This window comes from Bufo bufo, chromosome 5, assembly GCF_905171765.1.
Source record: "Bufo bufo chromosome 5, aBufBuf1.1, whole genome shotgun sequence".
NCBI lineage: Eukaryota > Metazoa > Chordata > Amphibia > Anura > Bufonidae > Bufo > Bufo bufo.
The window spans coordinates 437,052,376-437,077,676 of NC_053393.1; the positions used below are offsets into that span (position 1 = coordinate 437,052,376).

A 25,301-nucleotide genomic window follows, 5' to 3' on the forward strand; every position below is an offset into this window, starting at 1 on the left:
GTTGGGGTGTGTTAGATCGGGGCTAGCCTCCCTGGCACTCTTACCTCTACCGTGCTTTCTAAATGTTATCCAGCTATTTCTTTTCTTAATACAAAGTCTCTGTTCACACTTGCAATTATTGCTTCTGGTACCTATTATAAGTCAATGGGGGGAAAAAACTGGATGCCTAACAGATCGTAACAGATAGAAGCCATGATTCCAGTAAGAACAGAGTTTGAGTGCCAAAATGGTCACTGGATGAGGTGGATTTTACCATTTTGTGAACATTTATATAACATAACAATGATAGTATAACCAGATCTATTAATGGAAAGACAAGAAAATACTCGTAAAGTTGTAAAATGTTTTTATTGATACAAATATACATATAGATAAAACCCCCCATAACCTGTATTATAAGTGAATATTTGTGTTACTTCATTGTCAAAAAGTTTTTTCCTCCTATACTTATTTACATACGTTAGTCGTTTCCTTTAAAAAATGGTATAATAAAGCAAAATCAAAATGTTAAAACATAGGACGGCATCTCAGGCTCCCACCATTGAACCAATTTATATGCTGCATGTGTCTTTTCATTCCATTAAAATCTTCCCAGTTTACTATCTTCGAGGGGTTTCAGCGCTTGTGCTTTTTCTTAAGTGCCTGAAAGTACTTGAAAGTATTTGTTTATGTACAAGTACAAGATGGAGAAAAGATCCTACCAGAGGATGTAAAAAGTGTATCCAATCATCATATATATATATATATTTATATATGTACGTAGAGAGAAATTTGTTTATATATAGCTATATATATATATGTAGAGTTATTTACCATTTATACAAATCATTTGTCATTACTGTGCTCTGTTAATTACAATATGCAACAACTAAGATACAGAAAAGTTTTACCTTCTCAATCTACAAGTACTTGGGTCAAGTGAAACATTGCTTTGGGGAGTGTGGAGCATCTGAAAATTGGAGGACAAAGATGTACAAATTAAATGTGTAGGAGTGTAGGACTGGTCAACAAAGAAATTATACTCAATTAACATTGAAAGTAAAAGAAATTCCAGGAAATGTTACAGAACGTCTAAGATTATATAAAAACAAATTCTTTATCGGCCTCCTCTCCAGAGTCACTGGACTTGCTGCGTTTGTGAGAATCTTTACTTGATGACCTTGACTTTAGCTCTTGTCTGTCTGGAGACTGGCTGTGATTCTTTTTAGGGGAAGAGTCAGAAGGAGTTGTTGGACGAGCTGCTGCAAAAAAATTCCAAACATTTCTTTATTAAACTGCAATGACTTTCTGTAGTTGATCACACGCCAGATGATATTAAAACATAACCTGAACATAGCAGGGTTTGCTATTAGAGAACTACACTATGGAAGAAAGAGGACATGGGAAGGTTACATTACCAGTTCTCTGCAGGATGCAGTCAATACACTATGGGGCAGATTTACTAATCCTGTCTAACATCAGCATAAAATCAGACAAAACAGTCTAAGGATGTGTAAGTTTATAAAATGGCTGATGCTGGATTATACATTTGGAGCATCATTAGCCATTTTATCTAGCATTACTGGCTTACTTTGTAGCAATATTTTGCTGCAAGTTGATGCATATTAAGCCATGCTTTTTTCACATTAGGTCCTAATGCTCTCCAGCTAAGCCACCTCTCTTGCCAAATAAAGTCTAAAACGTAGGGGTAGATTTATCAAGTCTTAATCTCCCTGAGCGTCTAATTCATTAAGAGGCAGCTACTTCTTAAAGAGGTTTTGTGGGATTTTGATACTGATGACACATCCTCAGAATAGGTCATCAGTATCTGATCGTGGGGGTCTGACACCCGGTACCCCTGCCAATCAGCTGTCTGAAAAGGCACCGGTGCTCCTGTGAGTGCCCCAGCCTTCTCCGCGCTTACCACGCATAGTGCTGTATAGCGGCTGAGCTTGGTCTCACAGCTCTGCCCTTTGAAGTGAATGGGGCTGAGGGGGATACTAAGCTCAGCCGCCATACAATGTACAGTGCTGTGCTTGGTAAGCACGGAGAAGGCAGTGGGTGTGTCGGACCCCCACAGATCAGATACTGATGACATATCCTGAGTATAGGTCATCAGTATCAAAATCGTGGAAAACCCCTTTAACGAATTAGATGCATCTCTGCCCTGCCATGCCCTAGAAACTGAAGTCTACGCCAATTTTTTTCCTCATAAGTACGCATTGTCACTGCACCGTTTAACCTTGGTGCAAAATACAGATGACCAGGCACTCACCATCCGGGAAAGGTTGCTGCTTAGTATAATAATTGCACACATACAGTATAAGGGCTCATGAACACTAAAGTTTTTTGCGTAGCGTATACGAGCCGTATTTTGATTCCGTATACAGAACCATTCATTTCAACGGGTCCGCAAAAGATGCGGACTGCAGTGATGCCAGTTCGCAGTGTTTGCCGACGAACACATGCAATCTGCCATCTTTATTCCCAAGTCCGGTGATGCAGAGGTAATCCTTACCTGTGCCTGCCTGCACCCGGTGACCGCATGTGTTTCAGAGCGGCTTGCGGCGCAGGCACAGGTAAGGACTGACCTCTGCATCGCCGGACTTGGGAATAAAGATGGCAGATCGCATGTGTTCGTCGGCGAACACTGCGAACTAGCCATCACTGGCGGACAGCACTCTGTGCTGTCCGCCTTCGTTGCCCCGCAAAAATTATGAGGCATGTCCTATTCTTGTCCGTTTTGCGGACAAGAATAGACATTTCTATAATGGGCCTCCTGTTCCGTTCCGCAAATTGCGGAAGGCACACGGGCAGCATCCGTTTTTTGAGAATCCGCAATTTGCGGACCTCAAAAAAAGGCACGTTCGTAGAACAGTTACATGTAGCACACCTTGTTGGATACCAGCCTTTTGGTGACCCCCATACTATTAGAAAAGGTCAGCTACCTAGCACCTGTCTAGATACAAATTTATCCAGCAAGTGGTTGCTTTTCTTTTCTGGTGATTACTGCTTATACGTTGCACATCTGATTATGTAACAGTCAGTGATGTCAATCACGTTTTACAGTGCAGCTTTGCCCTGATGGAAATGCTTTTAGCATCTGCTTCATACACATTTCTATGCAGGAAGCATGCAGCGGCAATGCTTAGCACATAGCACCACCAAGTGTCTGGAATGATTACATCCAGTTAAGAAAATGTCACTTTGTTATACTTTATTTAAAATATTGCAGAGAATGGTCTTATGCAATGTGATTGCATAAGAGCTCAGACAACGTAAAGAAGAAATAAAGAATAAAAAGTAATTTTCTATTAACAAACACCTTTTTAATATTTTCTTTTTTTTTTTTACAGGACTCCGTTTATGAAAATTCTAGCATGCCATATATATATATTTTTTTCTTCTACTGACATTGAAGTGGAAACATATGTATGAAAATAATATGTAGGCATTATACTGGAAGGAACACAAATGTATTTTCTGTAGGAACACTTTTAGAAATTTTTTGTAGAGCGGTTTCTTTCAACCCTTTAGGGCAAGTCAATTTTGGAAATTACGTTTTTATTTTTCCTCATCGGCCTTCAAGAGCCATAAATATTTCTCTTCATTACTCCTTTTTGTGGGATATGATATGATCTTTTAAATGGCACAACTTAATATTCTATATAATGTAACATGAAACTTTAAGAAATTATATGTGGGGTGAAAAAAAACGCAACTCCCAATTGCTTTTTAATGGCATTCACCAAGTACAGTACAATTAAGGCGATCCAAAATTTATATGGTTGTTGTCATGTTTTACAATACCTTAAAAAAAAAAAAAAGAATCCTATAAAAATAATGGGTTTTGAGGGCTTGTTTTTTTTTGTGGGGAGAGCTGTAGTGTTTATTGGTATCATTTTGGGGTAGATGCAACTTTTGATATGTTTATTCCCTTTTTTTGGGAGGCATGATGACAAAAAATGGCAAACCCCTTTACATTGAGAAAAGTGGGATGGGAAAACCTCAGACAACAACTACCTCTGTCTAACCACTATTAACTGTGACATGAGGGTTTAAATGATCAGGGTTATCTCTGATCTGGGCAGAGGTCAGAAGTATTATACAGCCCTGTTACCAAACAAAAGGTACTAGACCCAAATACCATAATTAGAGATGAGCGAATTTCCGCTTATGAAATTCGTTCACACTTCGTTTGTTGGTAAAAGGTGAATTGCGTTATGGATTCCGTTACCACGGACCATAAAGCAATTCTATGACGGAATGCCTTTAGAGGCATTTCGTCATAATAGAAGTCTATGGGCTGCAAAATGGATCTGTCCCGTTTCCGTTATGCAGGGGAGTCCTTCCCTGCATAACGGAAACGGAATGGATCTGTTTTGCAGCCCATAGACTTCTATTATAAAGGAATGAATAACGGATTGCCTCTAAAGGCAAACTTCATACATATGTATTTCACACTTCATGTATATGACAGGCAACAAACAATAAAAATCTTCAATATTATTAATAGTCACAGAATTGCTAATTACCAATTGAAATACCAATAGGTCTGGCCACCAACCACCTCCAGACGAAGCCGTTGGCGAAGCATGCATCAGGAGTGGTGGGTGAGCAGTGCTGCTATATTTGCTATGTAGGGATCCTAGTGGCGCCCTGCAGTGTGTTACCTTTGGCACTTGCCTTTACTACTATTGATTGATTAGATTTTCTTATTATCTGTACTTTGTAATCTGGCTAACTCTTCCTATTTTCTATCTGTATCTTATGTTCTTCAATAAGGATGATAGTTTTATTATGGGTCTAGTACCTTCTTTGGATGATATTACTTTGTGTGATACAGTATGACCAGTTATACTTATTGGGGGCTCTTTTTTGGTTGATGTATACGTGCATAGAGCGGGCTCAGCTAATAAGCCCAATCCATACACCACCTGTGCACGGACAATGCCCAGTTACATCGTTCCATGCAAAGGGATAAAGGGAATGTGTCTATAGAAAATCAATAATCATGTGTTTTCAATCTTTTTATCTAAACATCAAAAATACTGAAATGCAACAGTTTTTTCAGTGGTCTCAAGAGCACACAATAAGCTGATATTTCTAGGACTGTACAGCTGGAAGTCTACAAAAGGCAGGCTAGCAACACACAGATAATGCCAAGTCACTGGAGGAATTGCCTGCATTCCATCGATTCTTGGAGATGGTAAAAATCCAAGATATATCTCTGACAATTGACTCCCATTCATTTCAGCTGCCACACACCCAGCTGTACTAACTATACATGAAGTACAAGAAGAAAGTGTGTGTCCCCACTGTTTGAAGCAATACTGCAACCTTCAAATGTGCATTCTGCAGGTTAGCAAATTAGAGACAAAGTATAGTGAGTGTGATTACAGGATCAGACTACGCAGAGTTTGTTTGTAGTCAGTAACTATGGTGACACATAGTTCTAAATAAAAGCTGTAGACATGGTTATAGGTTTTTAACAAAGTTAATACAAGGCTAATACTAATATATTGTGATTGTCCATATTGCTTCCTTTGCTGGCTCATTTTTCATCACATTCTACACTGCACATATCCAGGGGTCACGACCACCCTGCAATCCAGCAGTGGTGGTGGTCCTTGCAAACTATAGGAAAAAGCATCGCCCTCTCTGGTGGCCGGGACCGTGCTTAGGCCCACATGCGCAGCAGCTCCTGTCCTGGCCACCTCGTATCTGCACTATAGTGGTGGCCATAACCTATGGATACGAGCAGTGTATAGCCAGCAAAGGAGGCAATATGGACAATCACAATACACTAGGAAGTGGCTTGTATTAACTTTATCTACATGATAAATGCCATCTGCTGAAGTGAGACAATCCCTCTAAAGCCAAATTGTAGCTACCATATATACCGGCGTATAAGACGACTTTTGAGCCCTAGAAAATATTTTCTAGAGTGGGGGGTCGTCTTATACGCCGGGTATGGCGGGCGCTGCAGTGCCGGGACGCCCGAATTATCAACAGAGAGAGCCTGGGCTATTGCCTTGTATCCCCAGCAGCTGAGAGCTGCGATGTAACCCATGGCATATGCCCCCCCTGTGCTGTACCTTGTATACCGCCCCCTGCTCTGTACCTTGTATGCCTCCCCCCTGCTCTGTACCTTGTATGCTCCTTGTACCGCCATCCTCCCGGCCGCTCGCATCTCGCTCCTACGCATGTGCGAAATTTCATGCGGCGAGCGTGGATACGCGGGATCCTCACGGCCGCTCGCATCTCGCTCCTGCGCATGTGCGAGATCTCTGTGCGGCGTATCTAAGTGCGGCGCAGATGTGCATATGTGAATGTGAAGAATAACATAACAAAAACATGTTCAGGGTATAGGTGGCACATGTTTAGGGTCTGGGAGGCAGGGAGGGAGGACAAGGAAGGTGGTGGGATGCAGGGATGGTGGTGATACCATGGGATGGCGGTGGTACCTAGGGATGGTGGTGGGATGCAGGGATGGCATGCAAACAGCATGTCATACTTATTTGAATTAAAATTACCATATTGAAATCAGATCTAATGCTTTTTACATTTTTCTTTGGTGTGTGTTGAAAAAGGGGTAGTCTTATACGGCGAGTATATCCCAAATTCTATATTTTCAGTGTAAAAGTTGGGGGTCGTCTTATACGCCCAGTCGTCTTATACGCCGGCATATACGGTACATGTAAAGCCTCATTCACTGGTCAGTGTTTTGGTCAGTGATTTCCATCAGTGATTGTGAGCCAAAACCAGGATTGGAGCCTCTACAGACATAAGGTATAAGGGAAAGATCTGCACCTGTTCTGTGGTTAGAGCCGTTCCTGGTTTTGGCTCCCAATCACTGATGAAAATCACTGATCAAACACTGAAGTGTGAATGAGGATTAATACTCATTTTTAGTATCTGTTTATGGTTGGTATTAGTTCAAAGCAAAGAATAGCCAGCACTGCCTTTTAAAACCAAGCCTCAGTTAATGGCTGGAGATTCTAGAAGAGCAAAGTTAACAGTTGAACATAACTCTGTATGCTGGAAATCATACCTTCATCTGCAAGTGGCCGGGAAGAAGGTTGGGGGCTGCTGGGTCCATCTCTGTCCTTCTCTGATGGAGCCCTCTTTAGTACAGAAGGAAGAATTGTGGTTTTGGGGGAGCAGGGCCCAGACGGAGATTCAGGAATTTCTTCTGTTAACATTAAGGGAAAAATACATCAGGCATTTATTAATGACAAGTTTATAAGATACAATTACATGTTTCTCCCTTCTCCATTGTAGCATCTCTATAATACTCAGCCTTATCATTTATATTTATTTGTTATACAGTTTGGGAATTATACCATTCTGCTGAATGTACAGTATAGCACAGTGGAACACATTTTGTTTATTTTACTCACTTATATAGCGCTGACATATTCTGTAGCGCTTTACAGACATTAGCATCACATGTCCGACAATGGGGCTCACAATCTAAGTTCTCTATCAGTATGTCTTTGGAGTGTGGGAGGAAATCGGAGTACTCGGAGGAAACACATCCAAATTCCATGTAGATGTTGTCCTTGGTAGGACTTGAACCCAGCACGGCAAGGCACCAGTGCTAACCACTGAGCCACCGTGCATCAATACAAATATACACCAAATAATGGTTAACATCAACAATGAAGTAATATTATTATTATGATTAACCACTTCTGGACCGCCCATTAACTTTATACATTCAAACTGTGCAGCTGCAAGAGCAGGGAACCAGTTATCAGCGATAGTTGGGTTCCCCACTGAGAAGGGAGAGATTAGTTTTTTTACTTTCTCTGCCTTCCCCATCACTTTATAATCAATGACAGTTGTGTATACAGATCAGAAAGCGCCCATACCACTTCCTGCTCTGGTTCTAGAGATCATGGGATCACCAAGTCTAAGGTAAGAGCTGTTGGGTCTTAGCAGACATATGAGCTTTGCAACGGGGCTCCAGAGGCTTTAACTGGGAATAATATGTCAGGCTTATTACAGGAGAAACCAGCAATAAAAAAAATATACAGTATATATAATGTTAAAATGCACCTGGTATGACCTAATGGGGGGCAAACTGTTTAAAATGAACACATAATGACAAAACAAAGAAAAAGTCCACCACTAGCCCACACCACACATCAAACTATATATTGGCTATATCAAACAACTGTAACAGAAAGGGGATACAATTTAAACACTTTAAAAAAAAATTGAAAACAGACTATTTTTCCCTTTTATAATTTTTTCTGGGTATAAAATAAATAAATTATATATATATATATATATATATATATATATATATATATATATATATATGAAAATTGCATACAAATAAAGCCCCATGTTTCAGTGAAATAGCCGCATGTAGTAATAAATAAATAAATAAATAAATGTGTCTGGCCAGGAAGGGGGGGGGGGGGGGGGTACAGCCTTGATCTTGAACTGAATTTACGAATGCTCCACCGCTGTAAAATACACTCTCATGGATAATGCGGCGAATATGGTTAGGTTCACCTCTGTAGCAGGTAAATCCGGTAGTCTGTTCTGGCAGTGGAGCTGACTACCGGATCTACTGTATCTGGCATAGCCGGACGCCGCTAGATCTCCATTCACTATAATGGATGAAGCAGTATTTTTCTGGCATTTATGCTCGAAACCTGCCAGATTCCATTATAGTGAATGGCGATCCAGCGGTGCCCTGCTGTGCCAGATACTGTGTACTCTGGTATATATACCTATAATATTGCTCACTCACAAACAACAAAAACATACCCACTATAGTCAAAAATATATCCACTTTATTGCATAAAAATTCATATACACAATATATAACAATATAATGATCCAAAGGAGAAAAAATCCAGCTTCTAAAAATCAGATCCTTTATTTCAAAAAGTCAAAAAAAAAAATCCAGACACAGGATAAAAGTACACGGTCTACATGTTTCGGACACTCAGATTACGGTCCGTAGACCGTGTACTTTTATCCTGTGTCTGGAAAAAGTTTTTTTGACTTTTTGGAATAAAGGAACTGATTTTTAGAAGGTGGATTTTTTTCTCCTTTGGATTCTTATTCGTAGCCGAGTCCAGGCAACGTCCGTGCATCTGAAAATCGGAGATAGGTGAGCACTGCATAAGACTTTCCTTATACAGTGGGATGCGAAAGTTTGGGCAACCTTGTTAATCGTCATGATTTTCCTGTATAAATCGTTGGTTGTTACGATAAAAAATGTCAGTTAAATATATCATATAGGAGACACACACAGTGATATTTGAGAAGTGAAATTAAGTTTATTGGATTCACAGAAAGTGTGCTATAATTGTTTAAACAAAATTAGGCAGGTGCATAAATTTGGGCACCACAAAAAAGAAATGAAATCAATATTTAGTAGATCCTCCTTTTGCAGAAATTACAGCCTCTAAACGCTTCCTGTAGGTTCCAATGAGAGTCTGGATTCTGGTTGAAGGTATTTTGGACCATTCCTCTTTACAAAACATCTTTAGTTCATTCAGGTTTGATGGCTTCCGAGCATGGAGAGCTCTCTTTAAGTCACACCTCAGATTTTCAATTATAGGACTGAGATGGCCATTCCAGAACGTTGTACTTGTTCCTCTGTGTGTCTCCTATATGATATATTTAACTGACATTTTTTATCGTAACAACCAACGATTTATACAGGAAAATCATGACGATTAACAAGGTTGCCCAAACTTTCGCATCCCACTGTAACAATATAATGGTAACGATAAAAGGAAAACGACAGATAAGGGTGCCAGAATCACCTGACCTATACTGCTACTACTCCCAAACAGATCTTCCACATGTCAGGTGTCACCATGTCCAAAGAATATACATTATAAAACATGAATATCGCAAGACGGCCTACCTGTTACTACATAAATGGGTATATCCCTCAGTACGGGTAGATCTCTATATCGAGTTCACATTTAGGACATGTATAATAACACTCCTTAATAAATATTGCCCAAAACAATAGTACAGCATTGGGGGTATACAGAGCAGTGCAAGTCAGCGAAAATACCTCGACGCGCGTTTTCGCCTCCTGACGAAGCATTGTTTTGGGCAATATTTATTGAGTGGTATTATACACATCCTAAATGTGAACTCGATATAGAGATCTACCCGTACTGAGGGATATACCCATTCATGTAGTAACAGGTAGGCCGTCTTGCGATATTCAGTTTTTATAATGTATATTCTTGGGACATGGTGACACCTGACATGTGGAAGATCTTTTTGGGAGTAGTAGCAGTATAGGTCAGGTGATTCTGGCACCCTTATCTGTCGTATTGTTATATATTGTGTATATGAATTTTTATGCAATAAAGTGGATATATTTAACTATAGTGGGTATGTTTTTGTTGTTTGTGAGTGAGCAACCTTATAGTTCTATGTTCTGGTTAATATACATACCCTGATTTGTTGTTGTAACGAGGCCTGTTTAGGTTTTGCGTACTCTGGTAGTCTGCTCCTCTGCTGGAACAGATTACAGTACACACCAGAGATGTGAATAAACGCTAATCAAATCGAATTCGTCACGAATTTCACAAAAATTTGTCTTCAAAAGTAATCCGAAGTTTTGGCAATTCTCTTCCGCCATTTTATTTTTAAAATTCAGTACACTACAGTAGCAAAGGAAACGGGGCAGGGCAGGCAGGATGAAGATGGATTACACGACCCCAGATGGGACCCAGCAGGCGGGCTTGCCCACAATGACATAAAGTCAGCATTTATGCCAGAAGGCCACAGAATCCCATTATAGGGACTGAGGATCTGGTGGTGCCTGGCAGTGCCCATCTATGCAGGAAAAGACTACTGGATTTACCTGCTGAAGATGTGAACCTATTACATTTTCCATGTCAGATTAAACCCAAGATCATAAACAGTAATTTCAGCCTTTCAACTTAATTCCTATTAAAAATATGTTTTCAATCTCCCAATCCCTAATTACCAAGCCTATGTCTTGGAGAAGAACTGAACCTTACCACAGTCCACTACTGTGCTGCAAACACATATGATCTGATCTAATTGTAGGTGAATGTGTTAACTTTTTACTCCGAAGTAGGAACATTACTCTTACCAGTGCGAGAACCACTTCTAGGCTTCTGAGGCACAGTAGGACGTGCTGTTAGGGCAGGCTTGGATGACTGAAGAGGTGGTTTGGGACTGGTTGGTGTACTAGAAGAACTTTTGGAACGCACACTGCCTTCTGACTTGACTTCACATTTGACATTTTTTTCTGGACAAGAATTTGTAGAGTCACCTCTCGTCATAGAGAACTTGGGAACTGGAAAATAAAACAGCTGTTATAGTTATAAGCACTATTACAAATTACTTGTTTTAACTCAGCTTCCCCTGGACCATGGGAGGCAAATCTGTACTATGCATTGTACTATGGAGATGGGATTTATCTTGGTAGATTTAGTATTCTGCAGTCTATCATAGTTTCTAACTGTTTTAACACGGTTTCCCAGGAATCTGAACGGTACATCTGCCTAGCTATGGCACGATTTAGGAGTGGGAGATTTATCATGGTAAATTTAGTATTCTGCAGTCTCTAAGCTTTTCCAGGACCCTGAATGGCAATGTGTTCTAGCTATAAGAAGGGATCTATCACTGCATAACTAGGCAAACTTGGAATTCAGCAGTTTGGGAAAGCTAGGTAACAACCTCTACAGAGATGTAATGGAGGCAAGACATGTTACATACATTCTGGAGAAACATCAATACTTCCATAAATATAGTATCAGGACAACCGTAAAGTATATACATGTAGTTTGGTCTCCAGCATACCTCGACATGCTACCCAGATTGCCAAAGCTGCTCAAAGGCAAATCTGCCTATCTATGCAGGGAAGGACGTAATTATCACTGCATATCTAGGCAGATTAAGTATTCAACTGTGTGCGCTATGGTTTGTACTATGTATATACTACAGCTGTTTTCTGTATGTGATTATAGTTGGAGCCATTTGCCTGAGCTGCTGCTCTGTTCTGCGAACAACAGTTCAGGCATATGCTTCACAGCCACATGAACCATAGGAAATTGGTGTCTGAGGATGGCTCATTGACTTTTGTTGGAGAGTTTAGTGAGCATGCTCCGTGACCTGTGCAGAGATCATTGTGCAGGAAGGGGGGAAAGGTGAGCTGTAACCATTAAAGCACCTCTGTCACCAGGATCAACCCTATTAAACCAGACATACTGCCTGGTAGGGCTCATCATGGTGATTAAAACAATACCTTTATTTTGTCTGTACGCTGAACAGTTGCAGAGATATCAGTGTTTTATTCATATGTAAATGAGCAAGTTGGAGCATCTGGAGGTGTGGCTGAATCCTTTGAGCACTACTTTGTAGCACCTCCTATGCTCTGCACACTCCTCCCTCCCCTTGATTGACAGGGCTAGACATGCTGAGGGCAGAACTGTCTCCTAGCACCTACATATCGTATACACTATGTACTATAGCTTTACCACACTGAGATCTGCTCAGAAGGCTAATATACACATTACTGCTTTATTCACAGGCACAATATATGATTAGAAAGACACCAGTTACGGGAGTTATCTTATACACATAGAAAAACATGCTTCTCTACTTGGTAATCCTATAGCTTGGTGATAAGTGGTTTGGCAGGCATGAAGTTCAAGTCCTGGGAGAGACTTGCATATATTTTTTTTCTCTCTTATTTAACCTATAATGAAAGGCTATCGTATAATATATAATTATATAATAACAGTAACAGGTCTTACTATATTGACAATAGTGTTTTTTGCTCAGAAATCTAAAACCTATTACTGGTTTATTCACAGACACAATATAGGATTATAAAGAAACCAGCAATATTTATTAGCTTTTTAAACCTAAAAACATTATTCTCAATAAGATAAGGATAAAGACTTATTATGGGTTAAATGTGGAAGAAAATAATATCTGAAGAAAAACATGATGTCTCTTCCAAGATTCAAACATGGGAACCCTACACGCTAAACCACACACTTACCAGTAAGCTATAGCTTTACCACATAGAGATGCATGTTTTTTATTTTCTTATAAGCTATTACACATTAGTGGTGTCTTTATAATCATATTGTGCAGTAATATGTATATTAGCTTTCTGAGCAGATCTCAATGTGGTAAAGCTATAGTACATAGTGTATAGGATATGTAGATTCTAGGACACAGTTCTGCCCTCACCATGCTGATGTCTAGCCCTGTCAATCAAGTGGAGGGGGGAGTGTGCAGAACACAGGGGTGTTACAAAGCAGTGCTCAAGGGATTCAGCCCCGCCCCAAGAGCTCTTGTGAGCACCGCAGCCTCCTCACAGCTTACCAAGCACCGCGCCATCCATTTGATAGCGTTTGTACTTCGTATGGAAACTCAGCCCCATTCACCTGGGGACTGACCAGCATCTAGGCCCCGTGAACAATGAACATGACTTAAAAGCTGACGGAGTTGTGGCCTCTTCATATAGATAATTGGCGAGTGTGCTGGGAGTCCGACCTCGCCAATCTAACATTAATGACCAATCCTGGAAAACCTGAAGCACCATGACCAGGCGCCCTTTGTTGATGCTTACTGGAAAATCAGTATCTGTTGGGAGATGCCTTAACAAATAACAGTTTGTTTTACATGAAGATGTAAAAAATTATTTAAAAAATTAAATAAAATTAAACTATAAAAAAAAATCCTGGCACAACATACAAAAAAAAAATAAAAAAATAACTTTTCCTTAAATAAATCTATTTTATCTAATCAAAATTACAATAGACATAAAACATATACTTATTATAAATTGCCAAACTTGTCTTGTCTCCTATATAATTATGCGCTGTTATTTCTCATATAGTCATGAAAGTGAACAAACCTGCTCCACTTCCATCTGTTTTCTCAACATCCAATAAGTCTTTACTGCCAGCATCATTGCCCAATTTCTGTTTGAGAAAAGGAAAGAAGCACTGAGTATAAATAAACCCTTTCAATGTTGCAGGTGTATTTCCACATGTTGTTTACCAGTTGCTTAATGGCACATACCCAGAATCAGGGCTAAATGCATTCAAAACATATGGTTATGTACCAATTATAGCTCAAACACTTGGTAAACATTAATTCTCGAAAGCAGGTAAAAAAGTAGTTCCTGGTGGCATTATCAACAGATTTAAATGGCCAATAATAGCACTATAGGAGACAGGGTCTGTAGTTTGTAGGCAGCATTAGTGGGCCAAAGGCAATAAACAGACATAGACCATTCTGCAGTATAGTTCAGTCTATTATAGATGCACATAAATTTCAAGGCGATTTGAAAACATTAAGGGGGTAATTTACTAACCAGAAATAAGTCTATATAAGGTATATTTCTGGAGCAGATCTACGCCTGTTTTAGGTGTAGAAAATGGTCTAAATTTACACCAGCAAGGTAGCTGGCATAGATTTAGAAGCTGTGGTGGATCTGCCGAAGTTATGTAGAGGCTGGCGTATCCACAAAACTTCGGCAGATCACCGCCAGCGCAGAGCCTTATTAAGACCGGCGTCTAAAAACGCTGGTCTTAACAAATGACCCCCTGAGTGTTTGGACATTCAATTTGCAAATGAGGCTCAACAAGGATGTACTATTTTGTTTTGTGAGGCAAGGTGACTTAAACAGCAATTTTGGCATCCTTTTGTGTATATGGTTTTCCCCTAGTGGAATTAAATATTGCAATATTTTAACAGTTCTGGATACGGCAATATCAGTTACATTTTTAAATTTCTTTTTATATTGTACCGTATTTTTCGCTCTATAAGATGCACCTGCCCATAAGACGTACCTAGGTTTTTGAGGAGGAAAATAAGAAAAAATATATATTTTGAACCAAAAGGTGTGCATTTGGTGGGTTTTGAACTAATGGTGGTCTGTGGATGACAATATTATGGGGGAATCTGTGGATGACGCACTGTTATGGAGGGGATCTGTGGATGGCACTGTTATGGGGGGGATCTGTGGATGACACTGTTATGGGGGGGGGATCTGTGGATGACACTGCTATGGGGGGGGAAGGGATCTGTGGATGACACATATATAGCATCTTATGCTGCATAATGAGTGACTGCATTGGGCCCCGCCGTGATTCCAACACAAGTTGCCGGCCTCCACCCCCTGTATTGGGGGGTCACTATTTACACAATGACACTGCTATGGGGGGGGAGGCATCTTATGCTATATATGTGTCATCCACAGATTCCCCCCCCATAACACTGTCCATGTGTAAATAGTGACCCCCCAATACAGGGAATCGCGGCGGGGCCCGATGCAGTCACTGTTCTCTATTACACTGGGCCCCGCTCACAGCAGAATTTATTAAGTGAAGTCATGGGGAAAGCTTTGTTAAGGTATAGCAATCCTCTGCAGCAGTAGCGCTCACATGTAGTACTCACTATGAAATTCCAGCAGCAGGCAGGGCGGCAGCGCGGCCGGCAGCGTAACGTCACTCACTCCGTCAGGCGGCTGCTTCATTCATTAAGTGGGAGGAAGTGGGAGCATGCGCGTGAGAAAGTGAGTGACCAGCCTGCCTGTTACGGGAGTTTCGTAGTGAGTAATACGTGCGCTACTGCTGCAGAGGATTGCTATACCTTAACAAAGCTTTACCCAGGACTTCACTTAATAAATACCGCTCTGAGCAGGGCCCGGTGTAATAGAGATCAGTGACTGCATCGGGCCCCGCTGCGATTCCAACACAAGTTGCCGGCCTCCAGCACCTCCTCGGTGATGCATCTCAGGCCGCGCTGTGCAGCTCCACGGGCAGCGATGTATCACTGCAAAGTAAAAATGGCAGCATTTGCCCCATAAGACGCACTGCCATTTTTCGCCACATTTTTTGGGGGGAGGGGGGGCATTGGCCCCATAAGATGCACTGATGATAATTGGGCATTTTTCATCCAGATGAAAGGCGCACATCAGCCGATTAACGAGCGTCTGCTCGTTTATAGGTTATAGGTTCATCGTCTGCTTGATTACATGGCCAAAAATCAGGAACAAGCGTTCGTTTGAACACTTGTTCCAGATAATTAGCCCGAAAATGGCACACAGTCTAATAGGGCCTTAAAAGGGTTTTCTCACTTCACCAAGTGGCATTTATAATGAACAGAAAGTTAATACAAGGCACTTACTAATGTATTGTGACTGTCCATTATGCTTCCTTTGCTGACTTGATAAATTTTTACCATTACACTATACACGGTTTGTTTCCATGGTTACGACCACCTTCAATCCATCAATGGTGGTCGTGCTTGCACACTTTTTTATATAGTCTGCAAGCACGGCCACCACAGTGGCATTGCAGGGTGGTCATAACCATAGAAGTGAGAAGTGTATATTGCGATGAAAAAAATTAGTCTAGCCAGCGAAGCAAGCAATCTAGAAAATAAAAATACATGAGTAAGTGTCTGGTATTCACTTTCTCTACATGATAAATGCCACTTGCCACAAGGAATGCCTGGTATTCTCTTATTGAGACAGGTTCTTAAAGGGTAACTGTCATTTTTATTTTATTTGCTAGTTTATTAGAGCTAGGCATGTATACCAGAGTTAGTCTGTCAACGATGGTCAAAAGATCTGTAACTACCTTATAATAACAGCTTTCATTAATGTCCTCTGTCCCTTTCCACTGCTCCCTTAAAAAAAAACAGTTCTCTGAGGCAGTTTTGGCCTCAGAGAACTGGCAGAGGAGCCATCTTGAGAAGGTCCTCATATTGTAAATGTTTAAACAGCCGTAACTAAGGGAAAAACTCAAGGAAAACAGTGGTACGTGTGGAAACTAAAGATTGCATTATGCATAATGCTGCTGCAGCAGTAACATATGCTAAAATAGATTTTCTGAAAACATGACAGCAGATTGTGACCATAAGGCTACATGCACACGACTGTGCTGTTTTTTGAGGTCTGCAAACCGAGGATCCGCAAAAAATGGGCGGCCATTGATATAACTGCCCTTTTCTTGTCCGTTTTGCGGACAAGAATAGGACATGTTATATTTTTTTTGCGGGGCCGCGGAACGGAGCAACGGATGCGGACAGCACACGGAGTGCTGTCCGCATCTTTTGCGGCCCCATTGAAGTGAATGTGCGGCTCGGACGCGGACCAAAACAACGGCCGTGTGCATGAGGCCTAAGGGTTACAATGAGAAAATATGCATGCACTCAAAGCCTACACATTCTAAGGGAAAAAGCCACCATAATGTATATGGATTCAACAGGCCACTGGTATTAGATGACGGTACCAAATTTGTGACCAGCTTCCAGTATATATATACAGTACAGACCAAAAGTTTGGACACACCTTCTCATTCAAAGAGTTTTCTTTATTTTCATGACTATGAAAATTGTAGATTCACACTGAAGGCATCAAAACTATGAATTAACACATGTGGAATTATATACATAACAAACAAGTGTGAAACAACTGAAAATATGTCATTCTAGGTTCTTCAAAGTAGCCACCTTTTGCTTTGATTACTGCTTTGCACACTCTTGGCATTCTCTTGATGAGCTTCAAGAGGTAGTCCCCTGAAATGGTTTTCACTTCACAGGTGTGCCCTGTCAGGTTTAATAAGTGGGATTTCTTGCCTTATAAATGGGGTTGGGACCATCAGTTGCGTTGAGGAGAAGTCAGGTGGATACACAGCTGATAGTCCTACTGAATAGACTGTTAGAATTTGTATTATGGCAAGAAAATAGCAGCTAAGTAAAGAAAAACGAGTGGCAATCATTACTTTAAGAAATGAAGGTCAGTCAGTCAGCCGAAAAATTGGGAAAACTTTGAAAGTAAGGGCTATTTGACCATGAAGGAGAGTGATGGGGTGCTGCGCCAGATGACCTGGCATCCACAGTCACCGGACCTGAACCCAATCGAGATGGTTTGGGGTGAGCTGGACCGCAGAGTGAAGGCAAAAGGGCCAACAAGTGCTAAGCATCTCTGGGAACTCCTTCAAGACTGTTGGAAGACCATTTCAGGGGACTACCTCTTGAAGCTCATCAAGAGAATGCCAAGAGTGTGCAAAGCAGTAATCAAAGCAAAAGGTGGCTACTTTGAAGAACCTAGAATATGTCATTTTCATTTATTATTTTGTTATGTATATAATTCTACATGTGTTAATTCATAGTTTTGATGCCTTCATAGTCATGAAAATAAAGAAAACTCTTTGAATGAGAAGGTGTGTCCAAACTTTTAGTCTGTACTGTATATATATATATATATATATTATTTTTTTTAACCAAAATCAGCCTCCCAATTACTAACATGGGGCAAATGGCAGCAAGATTGCTCCGGAATGAGAGAGGCGTATGTATCAATATAGTGCCTGGACGGTGGTGGTGGTGGTGGGGAAGTTGGGTCAAAACAAGAAGATAAATAGCATTTTTGAATAAAGAGAATATAAAATGTGTAATCTGTGGGTACCATTCAGTAGAGAATAGAACAGGAATAGATTTAATCCCTGAGGTGGTCGAGTTATGGTACGTTCTTATGAGGGAAGGATGGGGGAAAAGGATATTTACCCGGAAAGGGGTGGGGGGGGGGGGGGAAAGGGAAGGGCCAACAGGCCACCTGATAATATTTAGTTACGCTGGGAACCCCAAACCCACCCTGGGATTTATGCCAGTATACCATGGCGCTATTGACTCTAAGGATACAACCCTGCTAGAATCCAAAGGCTTGGGACTGGAACAGGGAGCACACAAAAGAGGTCTAATAATTTAAGCAAAAACATCTGTTGCACATGTAACCGGTCCAGTCAAGAGAGTGAGACTGTAAAACAGAAACTGTTGAAATACATTATAATTTTAAAGGGTACATGACCACATGCAATACGTGTGGGAACATGAGAATAAAACACTATGTGGAGGTAAGGGACTGGAAAACTTAATTGTTCGTATTTATAGCTGCTAATCTCTATATCTTCAGATGTCGGGGCTGCAGCCTTATCATCCTACTTTCTGCAGAGACCATCAATTATTAAATGTTGCACCAAACTGCTAGACTTTCTTTTTAACATATTAATTATCCCATATCCCAGATTTTTACCATATCTCTTGGTAACAACAAGTCAGAAACTTTGCACAATATGGTGTGGCTCACTATGTAAAATGGAAAACGTGGGTGCACCTTCAATTCGGGATCCCCCTCCCTACATATTTTATATCAATTACAATAAACAATGGGGGGCGCACCTCTATCTGGATTGATTGGAACAACTCCTTTAATAGGAGTATAAAAAATGTATTTAATTTATTTAAAATGTCTAGAACAACATAAAATAATATCTAAAATTTGCCTTGAATAAAATAAACAACAAGTTTCCTAAGTTTTCCAAAACTAGTCGCTGGGATCTCTGGCTTGTTGTTCCTGCCTATAGGTTTCAGCCAGTAGCTGGACAATACTGTTTACAGACCAAAACATTTGACCCCAAAGATATAGTTGGCGATTGCATCTTACAGTTCACTGGTGGTACATTTCATCACATAGTTTTCCTTTCCATGCACTCTGACTTGACACATATATGTTTTCAGTTGTTGCAACAATGTAATAATGTCTCGTTACTTCACTGTGTCAGCAGCAAAATCCCATTGTATGTCGGTACTAATGTCCCGCTTTAAATTTGCCTTTCAATGAGACTTCAAATTTGTTTATTCAATGTTCTACTTTATAGTGTTGCAATCTCCTTGGATGGAATAAATCAGGTAGTGTATTGACAGGGTAGTGCGCTTATCCCTATTGTAGAAGTCCTTTTTGTTCCACGTTCGTTCTCAGCACTGCTACTCGTTCACCGGCACACTCCTCTGGATACACGTGTCCGGACCACGTGCCCCTAGTTTTGGTTTTTCACCAGGTTGTTCATATCCTGGAGGTTGTGGTACTTGCCGGGTGGTTTGAGATTCTAGTTGCGTATTGTGCTGACAAGTTGAACCCAAGTAACCGCTGTACCTTTTTCACTGTAATGCTTTTTCCATCCTTCTATTGTGGTTTTTCCGTGCTTACTGCTGTCGACATCTGGATTATGGTGACAAAGCGCCAAACATGTTTCGGAGCTGCCGCTCCTTCCTCAGTGGCTATAAATCACCTCTATAAGTCCAGCTTTATATACACCTTCTTTCATTCACCTTGATTAGGTTGGATGGATAAATCCAAAACCTATGCATGGATCTTATACTCATGTGCGTGTATTTCTAATGTCATGACACTATTTAATACGAAACATTTACATCACTTCTACATTTAAATTATCTTACTTTACACACATTTTCCATTTCCTGCGGTGGTGGTGGGTTTTTAGCGCATTATTTCATATGCATGCGTTTTTTCTGTGTACACTCGTTTGTCCTTGCTGTGAATCATTTGCATTTATCTGAATATATTTGTTATTCTCATAATATGGTTTCTACTACATTTTCTTCACTATACTTATTCTAAGGGTTAAATAAAAATAAAAATTATGCTAATTTGTGCTACCTGCGTTAATGGTGAGTTTTTGATGCGTTTTTTTTCATACACGTGTTTTTTCTACCAAGACTCTTTAAGCTATCTAACATTTCTATGGATCAAAATATAACCAACATTCCTATTTTAGGATTTCTACTACTTTATCAAATATATTAGTTGTCTCTCTGTTCTTTCTTCTTTTCATTTATTACAAAATATCTAATAATTCCTTAGTACATGGGAGACTAATATATAGTCACCTTTACTCATGAATAGGGGAGGGGTCAGGATCCAAAGAGAAACCCGGACGCCGATTAATAGCACGTTCCGATTTCCCATCAGAGCCGGGCCCCCACCCTCATTAATTTTCTTATTACTCTAAAAATCCTAAAAAATCCATGTCTACATTAAGGCCTTGTGGGGTTAGAGTTTCGAAGTAAAAAAACTCCCAGGCTGTGAGCTCTGCGCTGCGATTGGACAGCGCTACAGCCAGGGAGAAGGAACGCCCAGGGAGAAACAGGGCAGACTCCTCCCTGGTTTACCGATAGTAGCAATTACCATACAGCGCGGGAGAAGGTAACGGGGCCACAGCGGGTGAATGGAGCGGCGCACAGGGATAATAGTAAGTGCAGTGAGATTCCTGGGCGCCACTGTATATGTCCAGATAGTTATCTTAAAATGTTCAGACCCATGAAAGGTCCTCTTTAAGTAGGTGGTGCCAATGTCGGATTATTATTTTCTCCATTGTTCTATATTAGGAATTAAAGTACAATTCTAATTTTCTCCTCTTTTTGTTCTTTTGGATTTTTGGACTCAAAAAATGTTTCCCTTTTCATTTTCCTTACTTGTTCCAGTGATGTTTCAATAATTTCCCGCGGGTAGTCTTTGTTTAAGAACTCCGTTGACAGTTGCTGAGCTGCTTCTTCAAATTGAGCTTCTACACTACAGTTCCCCTTTAGTCGCCGAAATTGGTTGACAGGTACATTAGTCAGCCATCTCGGAAGGTGGCAACTATTGTAAAGGATGTAGCTGTTTTTCGCCACATCTTTACGATGTGTTTTACAGGTAAGTTTACTTTCTTGCACAGATATTACAAAATCTAAAAAGGTAATTTGTTTTCCATCTATGTTTGGTGTAAATGTCTAATTTTTTGAGTTGGAATCTATTGCATTTAGAAACTGTCCCAATTCACTTTAACTCCTATCCCCTATAAATAAAATGTAGTCTATAAAACGTCGCCAGAGTACCAGACCCTCCCCCATGGTTTCGTATTCCCATTGCGTCAAAAATGAGTTTGCGTAGCTGGGGGCGAATCTGGTACCCATGGCAGTACCGCGTGTCTCCAAATAAAAATCTGAATCATACCAAACATAGTTGTGTGTTAAAATACGTTGAATCCCCTCTAAGGTGAATAATATTTGTTCCTCATTTAATTCAATTTCCCTTTGTAAGACAGTGTGTATGGCTTCTATGCCTTGTTTATGGTATATCACTGTGTACAAGGTATTCACATCAAGTGTTCCCAAGGTCCAGTTTGGTTCATACTGGAGGGCTTCCAACATTGAGATGACCTGTGTTGTATCTTAAACATACGACGGGGTGGTTTTTACTACTGGTTGGAGTATTCGGTCTAAGTATTGAGATAGGTTAGACATAACTGACCCAATACCTGATATTATCGGGCGGCCTGGTAGGTTTTGATGGTCCTTATGAATTTTTGGGAACACAATAAAAATGGGAATCCGTTGTTGTGTTCCCACTATATATTGAAATTCTCTTTCAAGTAAAATGTCTATCTCTTCCTTTCTTACATAAACCTACTAATAATGTTTGGTATGCTTTTGTAGGGTCTTTTGTTAATTTCCTATAGGTGTTTCCTTCTCGAAATTGTTTTTTACACTCCTCGTCATATTTGGATGTATCCTGTATCACAATTGCCCCCTCTTTATCCACTGGACGTATTGTGATTTTATTATTTTTCTACAACTGTTTTAGCCCCTCTATTTCTTGTGGTTTGAGGTTACTAAATTTTTTGGGGGGATTTTTCATATTCCTTATTCCCATTTCTTTTTTCCTATTTGTTCACCTATTTCTTGTCTAGGATACATACGGGATTTTTGTTTTAACCCCTTAAGGACCGGGCTCATTTTCACCTTCTGGGCCAGGCCATTTTTTTGCAAATCTGACCAGTGTCACTTTATGTGGTGATAACTTTAACCACCTCAGCCCCCAGTGCTTAAACACCCTGAAAGACCAGGCCACTTTTTACACTTCTGACCTACACTACTTTCACCGTTTATTGCTCGGTCATGCAACTTACCACCCAAATGAATTTTACCTCCTTTTCTTCTCACTAATAGAGCTTTCATTTGGTGGTATTTCATTGCTGCTGACATTTTTACTTTTTTTGTTATTAATTGAAATTTAACGATTTTTTTTCAAAAAAAAGACATTTTTCACTTTCAGTTGTAAAATTTTGCAAAAAAAACGAGATCCATATATAAATTTTGCTCTAAATTTATTGTTCTACATGTCTTTGATAAAAAAAAAATGTTTGGGTAAAAAAAAAAAATGCTTTGGGTAAAAGTTATAGCGTTTACAAACTATGGTACAAAAATGTGAATTTCCGCTTTTTGAAGCAGCTCTGACTTTCTGAGCACCTGTCATGTTTCCTGAGGTTCTACAATGGCCAGACAGTACAAACACCCCACAAATGACCCCATTTCGGAAAGTACACACCCTAAGGTATTCGCTGATGGGCATAGTGAGTTCATAGAACTTTTTATTTTTTGTCACAAGTTAGCAGAAAATGATGATTTTTTTTTTTTTCTTACAAAGTCTCATATTCCACTAACTTGTGACAAAAAATAAAAACTTCTATGAACTCACAATGCCCATCACGAAATACCTTGGGGGCTCTTCTTTCCAAAATGGGGTCACTTGTGGGGTAGTTATACTGCCCTGGCATTCTAGGGGCCCAAATGTGTGGTAAGGAGTTTGAAATCAAATTCTGTAAAAAATGACCTGTGAAATCCGAAAGGTGCTCTTTGGAATATGGGCCCCTTTGCCCACCTAGGCTGCAAAAAAGTGTCACACATCTGGTATCTCTGTATTCAGGAGAAGTTGAGGAATGTGTTTTGGGGTGTCTTTTTACATATACCCATGCTGGGTGAGATAAATATCTTGGTCAAATGCCAACTTTGTATAAAAAAATGGGAAAAGTTGTCTTTTGCCAAGATATTTCTCTCACCCAGCATGGGTATATGTAAAATGACACCCCAAAACACATTCCCCAACTTCTCCTGAGTACGGAGATACCAGATGTGTGACACTTTTTTGCAGCCTAGGTGGGCAAAGGGGCCCATATTCCAAAGAGCACCTTTTGGATTTCACAGGTCATTTTTTACAGAATTTGATTTCAAACTCCTTACCACACATTTGGGCCCCTAGAATGCCAGGGCAGTATAACTACCCCACAAGTGACCCCATTTTGGAAAGAAGAGACCCCAAGGTATTCGCTGATGGGCATAGTGAGTTCATGGAAGTTTTTATTTTTTGTCACAAGTTAGTGGAATATGAGACTTTGTATGGAAAAAAAAATCAGCATTTTCCACTAACTTGTGACAAAAAATAAAAAATTCTAGGAACTCGCCATGCCCCTCACGGAATACCTTGGGGTGTCTTCTTTCCAAAATGGGGTCACTTGTGGGGTAGTTATACTGCCCTGGCATTTTCCAGGGGCCCTAATGTGTGGTAAGTAGGTAAATGACCTGTGAAATCCTAAAGGTGCTCTTTGGAATATGGGCCCCTTTGCCCACCTAGGCTGCAAAAAAGTGTCACACATGTGGTATCGCCGTATTCAGGAGAAGTTGGGGAATGTGTTTTGGGGTGTCATTTTACATATACCCTTGCTGGGTGAGAGAAATATCTTGGCAAAAGACAACTTTTCCCATTTTTTTATACAACGTTGGCATTTGACCAAGATATTTCTCTCACCCAGCATGGGTATATGTAAAATGACACCCCAAAACACATTCCCCAACTTCTCCTGAGTACGGCGATACCAGATGTGTGACACTTTTTTGCAGCCTAGATGCGCAAAGGTGCCCAAAGTCCTTTTAGGAGGGCATTTTTAGACATTTGGATACCAGACTTCTTCTCACGCTTTGGGGCCCCTAGAATGCCAGGGCAGTATAAATACCCCACATGTGACCCCATTTTGGAAAGAAGACACCCCAAGGTATTCAATGAGGGGCATGGTGAGTTCATAGAATTTTTTTTTTTTTGGCACAAGTTAGCGGAAATTGATATTTTTAATTTTTTTCTCACAAAGTCTCCCGTTCCGCTAACTTGGGACAAAAATTTCAATCTTTCATGGACTCAATATGCCCCTCACGGAATACCTGGGGGTGTCTTCTTTCCGAAATGGGGTCACATGTGGGGTATTTATACTGCCCTGGCATTCTAGGGGCCCTAAAGCGTGAGAAGAAGTCTGGAATATAAATGTCTAAAAAATTTTACGCATTTGGATTCCGTGAGGGGTATGGTGAGTTCATGTGAGATTTTATTTTTTGACACAAGTTAGTGGAATATGAGACTTTGTAAGAAAAAAAAAAAAATAATTCCGCTAACTTGGGCCAAAAAAATGTCTGAATGGAGCCTTACAGGGGGGTGATCAATGACAGGGGGGGTGATCAATGACAGGGGGGTGATCAATGACAGGGGGGGTGATCAATGACAGGGGGGGTGATCAATGACAGGGGGGTGATCAGGGAGTCTATATGGGGTGATCACCACAGTCATTGATCACCCCCCCTGGAAGGCTCCAGGGAGACGC

At 40.4% G+C, this 25,301-nt stretch overlaps 1 protein-coding gene across 1 annotated transcript in view; it reads right to left on the reverse strand.

The window, feature by feature from the left end:
- Positions 1 to 331: 331 nt before the first annotated feature.
- Positions 332 to 25,301, reverse strand: part of CARMIL1 (capping protein regulator and myosin 1 linker 1) — a 361,872-nt gene continuing 336,902 nt past the window's right edge. Inside the window, exons 34-37 of the mRNA XM_040433531.1 lie at positions 13,880 to 13,946; positions 11,096 to 11,302; positions 7,034 to 7,174; positions 332 to 1,241 (exon numbers count right to left, since the gene is read on the reverse strand). Of these exons, the coding sequence (XP_040289465.1) occupies positions 1,078 to 1,241; positions 7,034 to 7,174; positions 11,096 to 11,302; positions 13,880 to 13,946 (579 nt within the window). The 3' untranslated portion in view covers positions 332 to 1,077. The remainder of the gene's footprint in view (positions 1,242 to 7,033; positions 7,175 to 11,095; positions 11,303 to 13,879; positions 13,947 to 25,301) is intronic.